At 32.8% G+C, this 14,476-nt stretch overlaps 1 protein-coding gene across 2 annotated transcripts in view; it reads right to left on the bottom strand.

Moving 5' to 3' along the window:
* Positions 1–14,476, bottom strand: part of LOC149424299 (neural-cadherin-like) — a 306,585-nt gene that overhangs the window by 81,963 nt on the left and 210,146 nt on the right. For both annotated transcript variants that reach the window (XM_089651433.1, XM_089651434.1), the window contains exon 3: positions 442–557. In XM_089651433.1, the coding sequence (XP_089507559.1) occupies positions 442–557 (116 nt within the window). The remainder of the gene's footprint in view (positions 1–441; positions 558–14,476) is intronic.

Below are 14,476 nucleotides of genomic sequence, written 5' to 3'. Positions count from 1 at the left end.
CTTTAAATAAAATATGATACGTTAATAACATTAACTTAATGTTAGCTCAGAGGGTTGGAGCTGGCAACACGGTATCACAACCTCATATATAAGCTCACATTTCACCACAACCTCAAATAACACATCACTCAACAAAAATGCAATGAAGGGTTAATTTATAATTTTTACTCTTCATTTGTAAAAGACCCTAAAAAGGACATTAATTAAGTAATAAATGAATAACTCAATAAACCAAAAATAAACAAATATTACTACCACAAAGATTTAGAAATATGTACTCGTATGAGATTACGTGATTAATATTCATGTTTATTACGCTGGTAATAAACTATCGCATATCATCATATCTATAAAACAGTAGTAAAAAACTGCTTATGCAGATGAAAATCATGACTGACTGTGAAGCGATGTGTGTGGTGTGACGTGTGGAGTGTGACCTACCTTTTTCCTCGTCTCGTAGTCTAGCGGCGCCGCGACGTGGATGGCGCCCGTGGTATTTCCGATGCCGAAAGCGCCGCCTACGTTCCCTCCCGTGATCTCATATCGTATACCCGACGCTGAAAAAAGAAAACAACCAGTGAGTATACGTCCAATGCTGAGGTGCTATGGTATGGTGCATCGCAGTTAATCGCACCCCGGAGAAGATGAGAGCTGCATTGAAGTCACAACCTCATTCTGGTTGAAATAAAATTTGTATTTTATTTTGTTCTCAGAGGTGATTTTTTATAAGGCCACTCCCTACCCAATATTTATTTTCATGTATTATGTAATAAAAATAAATGATCTTGTTTTTTGTAACAAATAGAAACAATGCTATCCTCACTGTAATCTCTCGTGCCGAGTATTTGATTTACATATTAAAGTTTATTAACAAGAATAATACAAAGTAATTATAAATACGTATATATTGTTTATAGTGCGGTTATATAGTTTTGGTTTCGGTCTGTATTTGGTGTCAGTATATTTTCTATTTCTGATCTCCCTGAAATTTTGTTGTGGATATACAATATTATAAGCTTTTTTGCCCAAATGTTGTATTTGTAGTATGTATACAATGAGATTTATTTGTTATTTTCATAATAACTATTCTAGAAGGAAAAAAAACTCTTATTCTATTCTAATCTTTTTTCACAAATTCGTTATGTTATTACAAATATATTTTAAATGAAATAATTTTTTCAGTGGATTTTTTTCGTATCGATCTTTTTCATGAAAATCACACATAATTTATTTGGCTAGTAACAGTTCTAAAAGATAATAAATTCATTGGGTTTGAACATTTATTCAATATATCCCTTCCGAATTGCGCTATATTACGAACCAACAAGAACAAATAAATAAAATCAAACTTTTTTTCCAAAAAAACTTATATTAAAAAAAATATATATACATATATTATTATATATTTTACACATAACATTGAATCTAAGTAAGAATCGTGGCTCCCTTATCAGGCACAAGAGCTCCTCTTTTCTGATAAGGTATACATGACCAATTATGAACCTTAATATTATATTTTGCAAAATATGTATGTATTAATGTAACCCATATGATCTATATTTAAAAAAAAAAATATATATATATATATTAGAATAATGTTCTCGGTTTACCCGCGTAAAGTAGTCCTTAAAAGGACTTTTTAATTTCTGACGTTTCGGACAGATCTCACTGTCCATCTTCAGAGGCCTTATGTCCTGAATTTCGTCTCAAACTGAACGCTTTACGCTTTTACTACTTTACGCGGGTAAACCGAGAACATTATTCTACATCTTACACCCGTGAAAACCTTAACCATAACATATATATATATATATATATATATAGGCTACTTGCATCATGTTTCAGAGTTATATATATATATATATATAGTTTACTTGCATCATGTTTCAGAGTGGAAAATACTCTCAGTCTCACCCTGGTGTAAGACGACCATTTAGAATTGAAACGTTGCTTGAAATGGCTTTAGCCATGTTTGGTAACGAGATCTGAATAGCCAGAAACTCCCCCACCTACCTAATTCCCGTCTCCTTTCCCTTCCCACTACCTTCAGCGTCACAACATATCCCAATTGAAGATGTCATAGTCTCATTGGTTCCAGACGGTTAGTTGGGACTCGCAAACAGTGCGGTTTTCACATAAAAAACATGTAGTTTTACTCTGCAAACAGCATCCCCATAAATAACAAAGGCCATGAGGGAAATTATTTTCCTCAGGCCAAGAGGTCACAATACATTTTATCTATAAAAACTGTGCGTTTTCTACTATTTTTCGTAGGAATATTAAAAATAAAAAAATTTAACTTATTAAATATAAATTTTAAATGTTAAAAGTAGAAGAATATCGTATAATTTTTTTTTCTATTTACAACGAATACCCGCGATAACTTTCTAGTAAAGGGAAATAGGTACCGTATATATTATATAGATAGAATACTGTCTGGTATTCTGGTAAGTTCCTTAGTAATTGTTATTGTGATTAGGTCATTGAAGATTCAGTTGATTTCTGATTATGTGGTTTAGCTGGCGGGAGCAGTTAGATTCCGTGTTCAGAATATTATCGGTTACTTAAAACCGGGACTTCTACATTTACAATTTGCATAGTTGTTACATGAATGCTGTCTTACGTAAAGTCACAAGGAGGAAATCCGTAATTGGTTTTATTTTGGCTATTTTACTTATGTACAATCTGTAAAAATATAAACTGTTGATTTCCCAAAAAAAAAAAAAAAAAATATATATATATATATAGTGTTTATAAATGTGAAAATGAACATGGAAAAAATAAATTGCTTATAAAAATTTCAATGTTTGCTAAAAAACCTTCGTAATAATAGTGGTATTCATTATCCAGTTCAATTGGCCGAATAATTAATTTATTCGCTGGAAAAATTAATAGTATTTATATCTATTCAACATCATTCAGAACAATTAATTAAAGCTTATAAACCTCATTGTAATATTTAATCATGGATGAAAATAATATAAACAAATCGCAATGAAAATAGGAAATACCAAATAGGTACCAGATAATATAGGATATATTTAATTTTATTTTTGTTGATAAATTTTAGAAATTACAATTTGTACCACCTACTAGGCTGATGCCCATGTTATGATAGTCGAACACGATTCAAATTATTGGTTCCATGATAACTCAACACAGTGACAATTCAACACACGTTTAAAAAGTGATATAAAGTCATTAGAAAGACGAAATTTTTATTTATCTAACCTAACCTTACGTACTTAACCCAGTTAACAAAGTTTTTGTTTCATCACTCTCCATGACTTTATATAACTTTTTAAAGATGTGATGAATTATCATTGTGATGATTTGTCCGGTCACCAAAATTATTATGTAGGAACTAGGAAAAAAATATATTTTGTAGAAAAAAATAATAAAACATAAAAAAAATATTTTTTTAATATCAACCCCATACAGGAGGCCCTAGGGAAAATAATTTCCCTCAGGGTCCATGAAATCTTTTGGGATGCTGTGTGGTAGATCTTTTTTAGGGAAAGAAAGAAGGGGAAATTCTGGAAAAGTAGAAGGTAGGAGGGTTAGGTAGAAATCTAGGGATCATTGTGTCCAGGAGTGACGTATATATGAATACATCACCCTCACTGCCGTGCAAGGCGATGGGTCGAGAGACCAGTTGGAGAGGTCAAAGGGTCTGGCACGCCAGGCGGCTAGTGGGCAGGCGCATCCTGAACGCACCTCACCCCATGAACCCGGACACCCCTGCTAAATCACAAAACGTAGCCAGCCACTTGAGATGACCTATGGCAGAGGTGTTGGATATCCAGTAAATGGTTCCCGGGGCGGCAGTACCTAAACCCGCTTCCCAACTTGTTAACATATAATATATTTTAAGGATAACAGACAAAAAAACACATATTAAACTGAATGATACAAACGATTTCATACTCGTATATCTATATATATATCTTATAGAGAATAGAAATAAAAATCCAAATATAACAAAGAAATATTAAAGTACATCATGTAAAATTACAGCAATTATTTAATATTCGGAATATTTTTATTGAAGGCTAAACATGGTACGTAACTATCCAGAAGAGTACATGTTTATGGTCATATTATCATGTAGTGAAAAATATAGAATGATAGAGTAAGAATTTTAATCAAATTTTTAATGAAAATTTTCTTTAAAAAATAATGTTATTTCTTCTAACTCAGCAAACTTATTTTGTGGCACCATTTTAATTAAAAATTAATAAAATACTTCGTTTTAACCACTTTTATTGTTTATTACCAACATGTTTCATGAGCAACGCTCACTTCTTCAGGGTTTTTGATAAAACTAATTATAAATAATAGACATAAACAATGGTGTCAATAGATAAAAAATAGACATAGACAATGGTGTCATTAAAAAATAATAGACAAAAACAATGACAACAATGAAAAGATAAAACGGATAGGGGAAAGAGAGGCAATATGGAACAATTTACAAAGGGAATAAGTTTAATATTGGGTCATTTAAAAATAATTTTTGATTGTTAATAATATTCAATTTTGCGTTCACACTCTTTCTAATCTCTAAAATTTCTAGTTTATCTAGAAAATCTGGAATTTATAAATTGAAGTGTAATGATTGTGGTTTCTTTTATATAGGAAAAACTTCGAGAAACTTTGAAATAAGAATTAAAGAACATATGAAATCTTTAAATAATAACAGTTTCTCGGAGTTTGCCAACCATTTGTTGGAAACTAGTCATACTTTTAACTTCAATACTGGAATAGAATTAATACATTGTAATGTCAATGGCATCCAGTTAGATAAACTAGAAATTTTAGAGATTAGAAAGAGTGTGAACGCAAAATTGAATATTATTAACAATCAAAAATTATTTTTAAATGACCCAATATTAAACTTATTCCCTTTGTAAATTGTTCCATATTGCCTCTCTTTCCCCTATCCGTTTTATCTTTTCATTGTTGTCATTGTTTTTGTCTATTATTTTTTAATGACACCATTGTCTATGTCTATTTTTTATCTATTGACACCATTGTTTATGTCTATTATTTATAATTAGTTTTATCAAAAACCCTGAAGAAGTGAGCGTTGCTCATGAAACATGTTGATAATAAACAATAAAAGTGGTTAAAACGAAGTATTTTATTAATTTTTAATAATGTTATTGTTTCAAAAATTGAAGTATTAGATTGATTAAAATGACGGAATGTAAAGTGTTTGCAATAGCTCGGTTAGTACAGTGCCAGTCCCGGTAAGATTAGAAGACCTGGATTCAAGTCCCAGTTGGAACCTGTACCTTTTTATTTTCTGTCTGTTTCAAATTTTATTGAGAGTTTTTAAGCTTATCAATGTCAATGATTAAATATTTATTAAAACAAAAGATAATTATTTAATGGCCACTAAATATTTTTATCTGCCCAGAGCCAGTGGAACGATGACAGTCCCAAATAGAGAAATTTTGAAAAGGGAACGAATGAAGAGAGGAGAAGTAAAAAGGTTGGGAATGCCTGATTAGTTGGGTAATTAGTTTTGTTTACTTAAGATCTTTAAGTTATAACAAGAAACGCTTCATTTCTGATTGGTTTTATTTCGCAAGTACAAATCTGAGAGCATCTGCAAACACAAAATAATGGTAGTATTTAAGTCATTGTTTCTCAACTTGGGAGTCGCAATCTTTAAAAAAAAGTTACATATTTATTTGAAAAATCCTTTTATTTATTAATGAATCTCAAGTTATAATTAAGAAAAAAGTGGCAAATGGGATCAATTTTTTCGAAGCATCAGTTTAAATTTTAGTTGATAGAGTTTTGTCAGCCGATATTTTAAAGAGTTGGTTGAGTCTCTAATAAAACCCAAGTAAATTAAAACTTTGATAAAAGTTAAGTATATGGTGAGGGGATCGTAAAGTTTTTTATTTTATTTTTTTACTTTTAAGGGAGTCGCGACACAGAAGGTTGAGAAAAAATGATTAAGGTAACATGCATCTTCATACCACTTTTAATATGATAAAAAAAAATTAACCCGTAATTTTTTTTTACTATAATCATCTGTTTTAAATGTTCGACGGTTGCGCCATCTTTTGGGCCGGCTAGTAGTAAAAATATTTTTTTTGGTTTGATCGAGGATTGATCCTTCCTCCCCATGGACTGTATTCATTTATTTTGTATATTTATTGCTGTAATGTCATCCAACTTCTGAGCAATGCGTATATGTTCACACGTGTATGCGTGATTATTACCAAAATTATGTGCTGGGTTTCATTTCGATCGGATGTCGGGAAGTGGGATAATTTTCGCATCCAAAATTTGCAAACAAAATATAAATTCAAATAGTATAATTATATAATTCAATATATATCAATTTTTCACCTCTACAGTTTGAAAATATTGATGGCTTTGTTGCGTAAGTTTTTGAGAGACACTTATTATTACGTCGTTATTTCGCGGCTTTCAATTTTCTTTAGTCTTCCTATAGTGTACCCATGTTTTTACGTACTTCCTATGTAAAACATGTTTCGAGTGAGAGGAAAAGTTTCCATGTCTTTATTCTAAGTATTTCAATTGCTATGCAAGCCATGCTTGTTTTTCTACCTCACAATGATTTTCTGACATGGAAGTTGGTCGCACAGGCAAAGTTTTTAATGCATAAATCTCTCACGCCACCCCGAAACCAAAATAGCGCTTTTACATGGAATAAGTTTTGAGCAAAGCTCATGGGTGATTAATTTTCTGGCGCAAATTTGTATCTAACTATTAATCATACATACATCTTTCTGTCCTAGAATAATGATTCTTTTTAATAAATCATATTCACGTTCAGTTACTCAAACTACTTATTATTTAACTATGTCGAGTACGGCGCCAGTCTTTATCATATTTGGCTGAAGCCGTGAATAACCGTACAAGAAAACCGCTACATATTTTTCAGGTTAACCCGATTTAATATTTTATGTTTATATGGAAATCTTGGAAGTGAGCGATATTTTGTATGCAGAAATTTTTCATAGACATCCGTTTCGTACGAGCATGAATCATCCGTGCCGACAATGTAGGTACAGAATAAAATTCAAACCTTTTCCGCTATTTTGATAATATTTTTCTGGCATGATTAATTTATTGTTGAAGCGAAGAAGAAAAACATGAAATATGAAGTAGGAATTAATTTAAAATTTAATTTAAAAATGGCTGGAACAGAAGATGCTGAAAACATTTAAAAAATACATTTCTAAAAGAACATCCCACCTTTATTATGAGAATTGAATTTGGGTGGAAGGTTCAGTTAACGTTTAAATTTAACCAGCAGATAATGTTATTCTATTACCATTGCTTTAACTAGCGGTTGATGTTAATCTCCTATTAAACAAACGACCTAAGGAAACAATAGATTTTTTTATGCTCTTTGGTTTTGAATAAGGAAATAACGCTCCGCTAAACACCGTAAAGAATAAATTCCTTTTTTGGGGACTATTTCATTGCGGACATATTTATAACATTCATGTATTTTATTTAGATGAAAAACGGTTCCACTTTATTCTCTTCAATTGACCTCCAACTCTCCCGACGCTCCAACTAAAACTACCAAATCCTCAAATACGTAGTAGCGCCTCTAACTGTAGCTCAATGATTTATACATATTTTTTTAAACTAACCTAACCTAACCTACTTAACACAGTTAATAAAGTTTTTGTTTCATCACTTTCCATGACTTTATATAACTTTTTAAAGATGTGATGAATTATCATTTTGATGGTTTATCCGGTCACCACTAGATAGGTACCCGGTTCCGCCCCATTTTGAAAGTTTTTTTTTTTTTAAATCGAACAATTTTTGCTTTTCATCGTTTTTAATGACTTTATATAACTTTTTAAAAGTGTGTTGAATAGTCACTGTGTTGAGTTAGCATGGAACCCTATCTAGTAGGTACTGAAATTTAATCAAAATAAATGTGTTTATTTTCTTTAAAAAAACCGAATAAATAGGAGCATCCGCTGGTTACTGATGCGCAGTGGGTACCTAAGATTAAACGATAAAGTGAGAATATAAATGACTAATTTAAAAGCCTTAAAAGTTTTTTAACGAGTGACTGCGTGAAAACTGGAGTAATGGCGAATAAAAGAGCTCACGAGCTCCTTGCCTCCACTTAACCTCCAAAGCAACCATTAAATCGATATGGCTATTTTATAGAAGATTTCAAATAGTACGTATTTTCCTTTTCTGCGTGCAGTAAAAGATAAAAACGATCAGTCACAATCAGGTGACATCTTTATATTGAAATTGGACAGCTTCACTAAATAGTTTGTTGATGTTTTGCAGGATTCGAATCTCGAACGTGAAATGTAAAATGTTGTTGGATCAATAATAACACAATACATTATGTAGCAGGATGAAGCCACCGCACGGGCAAGACATATAAGAGTGCCACCTGTATCGCGCACCGAGCAATACTAGAGTTATTGCGATCATAAATTGAACAGAGATATTGTAACTTTCTGAGCTTTCGTCGTAAAACAAGTCGATACTTTGCGTCAATACTGTGAGTTATTGCTAAGACTAACACTGTCCAATTATTTCTATGTCCATTGAAACAGCAATAAAAGTCTTTTCGCCGTAATTCAAAGGTGACTAGAATCGAAAGTTTTATTTAAAGTGTTCTTATCATCAAACTTCCTCATGAGAGCTGTGGCAATTTTTGTAAGCTTCTCAAAACTTAATAATCTTTACACGACGATACAAATAACATATTGAAATATCATATTATAATTATTGAAAACACTTTTTTTAGCGAAACGCAAGAGTTCTGTCTCTAAATTAGCGTAGGACGGGTTTGAAAACATATTATTATTTCAATTCAAAAATTGTAATTATGAAAACACTTTCAACAATGGATATACTTAAAAACGAAAAGGTTTTTTTTAAACTATAAAATCACAATAATCTGATAAACTGACCTCCTGTACAAAATGATTTAATGTTTTTATAAACTTTATTATTCACATCTGTATCTTCTCACCAGGGTAGTTTTTATTATGTAAAATAAAAAAATAATCAAAACTAATTTTAAAACTTACTGGACGTTTATGTTTACGTAAAACAATAGTAAATACATATTAAGAGTTAAATTAAATATGTGGTTATATCATAGCTCAAATGAACGCGAGTACCTAATTAGTTGGCATTTCTACAACTTTCTGTAAAGGGTATGGTCACTGTACAAATTGAAAGAACGGGGTGAAATGGACATGATGTGTGTGTTGGGGTAAACTGGGGTAGTGTGGTCAGTTTAACAATTATCGTGTTTGTAGCAGAGATAGATATTCGGCTTCGCAGGGAAATGCTGTGGTCTGCTTTAACCGTGCATAATTACTTAATAAATTCTATTTGAATTCCCTCAGAGAGTCTAGAAAATTAAACCATTTGTTTTGAAGACACGTGCTAAATAAATAGCTTAACGCTTAATGTTATTAAAGTTATTGACACTTTCAAATGACTTAATTTTATCAAATTAAGGCGATTGCCACCTGACAAAGCATTTGTTGAAATTAGTTGATTTTATTTCAGATATATATGATCGTTTATTGGTAACGGACGCACATAATTGTTGTACCCAGAGCATTATTTTTCGAGTAAATTATTTTCCCACTATATCTTTATGTAATCGATAATCGACAATCGATGTGTCTGCAAAGGAAGAGATATATTATTTACAATAAAAAACTTACACGTGTGCCTGGGCACTTGTTAAACGTAGTATTTTTAATTAGCGTTTTGTTAGATTAAAAAAAACACCAATCATATTTGATAACAAATTTGTCCAATTTATGTTTCCAATAAATTACACGAGTATCTCGTGGAGGATGCATTTTGTTACCGGCTCTTGAATGCCGTTCTTAAATTTTATTGCTTAATATGGTGAATGGAATTTGATACGAAATATTTAAAGATATTCATGCAAAATAATTTAAGTGAACACACACGGTCACTTCATAAGAACTAGGTAAGTATAAAATAAAATATTGAAACTTAAAACGGAAATCGGATAGATAACGGAATAATTCACCGTACCGCTGCGGAAAAAACAATCTAGGGGGGCCCTTAGTAGGTACTAATCTGTCGAGCACATCTGTAATGTATTTCTTGTTTAAAATTACGTACTTTTTCCAAGCCTCGCATGCTTATTTTATATTTTGAAAATGTCTTCAACAACGAGTAGGCGAAGACCCCGAGGCAAGAAGTTGTTAACTTACGTTGAATACATTCGGAGATATTTAGACTTTTGCGTTTCGCCTTATTATTATTTTTTATTTGACTGTTATATACAATGTACTGATATTTTGTGGTGTCGTAAACCAACCAAAAAATACATTACGTCTAGTAATATTAAATAGTTTTGCAGTCTAAAAGTTGAAATAAACTTGCTTTCTACAAAAAAATTTAGTTAACATGTTTATGCCATCTACAGGAATAGGCGAGGAAGAAGTCAAGAACATGTTAATTTCTTGTTATTTTATTCAACCAAAAAATTTAACTTTTTTATATGTAAAGTAACTAAGTATTAAAATTTTTTGATACAATTGGTATCACAAAGAAAATGTGTTTAAGGGAGATATAATTTTTCGAGACTGAAAACATCTCCGAAAAACCTCATCCAAGAATGGCAATGTTTTTTATCATCATTCCATTTGGCCGCATCGTTTTATTTGTTATATTTTTCTTTTGATATCAACATTGGCTGGGAAGATAATGTTTTACTTCGTTTTTTCTTCAGTTCTACTTCTTTCCAAGGCTCTTCATCAGAGAGCGATTCGTGATATTTATATATATCCCGAATTCCTCCACTCTTATGGGAATAAACTTATCAACCATCATTGTCACGATGGGTTTATATTTTGTACTATTCGACATCATTAAATTTACATATTCATCCACTGATTGAATTGACTGGCATTTGTAATTTTTTTTTCTACTGATGCACAATTTCTGTCGGTGTACATATACGAGTGACCAACCTCAAGTCCGACATTACAGCTAAGTTCGTCACTACACAATATAATATTACACTAAAATAACATAACACAATCATCTTAAAAAATTAAACAAAACCGTCAACAACCACAAACAATTCAAGAATGTTTAGCATTTTTACTGTAACACAGCAACAAACCTCTGAAAGTCTGAGGCCGTGATGTCATGATTCGATCAACCAATCACGGGCCGTTTAGTGCTGACCGTTTTCGAAATCAATAATTATCAATGAAAATATTTGAATTTCACATCATTCATAATCATAGTCGGAAAAAATAACTTTAATTCTTCCATTTATTTTAACGTTATCTCTAGTTCGTGAAAATACTCTATTCACACTATCTAAGCGTAACGCATAAGATTAAAAAAGTAAATTTAGATGTAGAGTGATGAAGAAAAACAGGAGTGCCAGGAGAATATAATATGATGACGTGGGAGTTAATGGCGATCGACGCCCGAGGAAGACACGGCACGAACAAGTGGATGAATTACTGGAATCAGGTTATGTCAAGAGTCAGAATAACAGAGGAGTATGTATTAGAGGAGTATGTGCCACGTCAAAAATATGTGACACTCTACCATCTCGGCCTACTCCCGCGGAAAGACTGTGGGAAGGTTAGTTAGTGCCTCAATACTTAAATGCTAAAATCAGTTTGCTTAGATAACCCTGTAATGGTACTCTGGAGGCGAAGTCATTTTAACCATTGAAGAAAATAAAAAGGTAACGGTTGCAACTGGGAATCAAACCTAAATCTTGTGTCTTACCAGGAAAATATTCTACCAATTGAGCTATTAACATCTCACATCTCAATTTTTAGATATACCTACCAATAATGTCTTAAATTAATTTCCATACTTTTGAAAGAAGTCATTTCAAATACAATGGTAAACCACCTTGATAATTAGATGTGATTTGCCTTGATTGTAACTAATATTGGGCTTACCTCTTCCTACCTGCTATTGTATGATCTCCGGGTCCAACGGGGTTTTAACCCTCAACCTATTGGCCCCAAGGCGGGTTTAGTATCACACGGAATGGCATTAATAATTATTCTACAAGTAGCGGTGTAAGTATTACACAGCTTATCGTAATTACACAGGGTCATCACGTATTTAATATTGTTGTGTACTTTATGATAGGAAACGTTAAAAAACGTTTCTTTACTCTGTTGTACGCCTATGGTGTTTTTTTTTATTGGGTAAACTAAGTGATAACATTTTTTTACACCAGGGTCGCTAATCAAATGGTTGCTATCGATAGTTACTAACATTACAACGGTTTATAATTTTAAAAATTACAATTATGTGCAACGAGCTATTTAATGCCGTCGCTCCATCAGCTGAGCCAGACGAATCTCATCATTACAATAGTGGGGCGTCTCCGTGTGCCGGCCCTTATAATCAAATGACCATGCCGCTGCTGACGTCCTGTTGGCTATCGACTGAACTGGCCACCGCTGTTAATTACCTAAAGGCTGGGCAATTCCTGCTGCTGCCGACTTCTGGTCACTGATGCTGACAACCTAAAGACTGGCCTATTCCTGCTGGCTACCGACTGCTGACCACCTATGTTAACACCTAAAAGCTGGACAATTCCTGCTGCTGCCCACTGCTGCTGATCACTTAAAGGCTGGCCAATTGCTGCTACTGGCCACTGCTGCTGATCATCTAAAGGCTGGCCAATCCCTGCTGCTGGCCATTGCTGCTGATCACTTAAAGGCTGGTCAATTCCTGCTGCTGCCGACTGCTGGTTGCCGATGCTGACAACCTAGAGGCTGGCCAATTCCTGCTGGCTACCGACTGAACTGGCCACTGCTGTAGCAGTCGCTTGCGCTACTTGTTGTATCGTATGGCGTGCTGATGCACTATGTGCTCCAATCTGAAATCATCGCTGAAAGCATTCCAATTGTCTCAGTTTCTATCTGTGTTTACCCAGTTGTATTGAAATACAAATAACTATTTCTTGTGAATTCGGTTGGCTGTAAGAAATAGTACCTATAAGCTACACCCCTTTGTACGATCTGTATACTAGTACAATACACGTAATTAAAATGTGAATTTTGTATTGTATCGTCTTTGTTTTATGATGGTTTGGATAGAACACCTCACGGTATTTTACTTAAATCATTACCCAGGTTGAGGGCTGATGTATGCCGCTGCTTATTATTTACAGTCTTTTCTTGTACAGGTAAACACGTCCCGTATATATATATTAAAATACATCCGTTTACTTATATATAACATTTTTAGAAAATTCGTTAATTGGCATAACTTGTCCCTAATATCAAAAATAACACAGAATTAAATCATAAATCCACATCTACAAAATACTTTTTTAAACAATCTTCACAAGATAATGTAATCCCCATTCATAGATACCTACCGAAAAGGAAAATCAATTTTATAATCGGCTATGTAAAACGGGGATTAATCGAGATTATTTTTTCTATCGAACTCTTGAATGTACCTATAGTGTAATTACCATATCAAGAGCCATTGAACAGATTGCACCTGCGAAATAGCCGAGGCACAAGTCAAAATTTCATTTTTGAGTTAAGTGTGCAGGTTCCTGGATGTCTTTTTTCTCCTGAAAAAAACGGCATAATTTTTGAGGCCTGAAAACCATGTCATGTGATCATTGTGCGATTGTTATTGCTGAACACATTGAACCCGAGATAGCAGAAGTTGTGCGAATGTGTTGGACATAAGTGGTTTTAATTCATAAGAATTAGTAATAGGTACTGAAATCGCGGTTAATTTGGATAATTAAGTATTTTACTAGGACAAGAAGCTATTTTTTTTGTATTTTGAGTTTTCTTTGTTCGAACAAAATTATATATGATTCGTAATATTGCTTTATTTATCATATGTTAATTTTTTTTTAAATATTTCAGCAATAATAACGGCAAAAAAACGATTTTTGTCATAAATACCTTCAAATTGGAAGAAATTTCAATAACTCTGATGAACAACTCCGTATTATTACTATCGCACTTCCTGTTATTCTCTAGTCAATGAACAGAACTGAAGCTGACTGAAAACTTAAGCGAAATATTCAAACTGCTCTCCTAAAAAAAGTAGTATTTTGAGTTGTGCCACTGTTATTCTCTGGGTGTGTGATTATCCCTAGAAAGGTTATTTATTTCAATATAATTGAAAATTGATGAGGTTAATTGACATAAGACATTCGATATTTGAAAATTTTTTATCAATTTCAGCAAGAAGTAATAAAACAATATGCTTATTTCGGGCAAACGGTCGCGCTCATAACACACTTCTACCGATGCACACCTCTTCAGTGTCCGCAGCATATTTGGGAGTAATAGGCACGGCCGACCGGGGAACCATTCATTTCATATCCAACTCATCTGACGTAGGTCATCCTAAATCGTTCGCTAAGTTTGGTGACTTAGCAGGGGCGTCCAGGTTCATGGGGCGAAGTTTATCCAGGTCT

This window comes from Hesperophylax consimilis, chromosome 4 (genome assembly GCF_061612785.1).
Source record: "Hesperophylax consimilis isolate HC1 chromosome 4, BYU_Hcon_1.0, whole genome shotgun sequence".
In the NCBI taxonomy this organism is placed as follows: domain Eukaryota; kingdom Metazoa; phylum Arthropoda; class Insecta; order Trichoptera; family Limnephilidae; genus Hesperophylax; species Hesperophylax consimilis.
The sequence above is the reverse complement of the archived record's forward strand: the minus strand, read 5'-3'. Positions and strand labels throughout refer to the sequence as shown.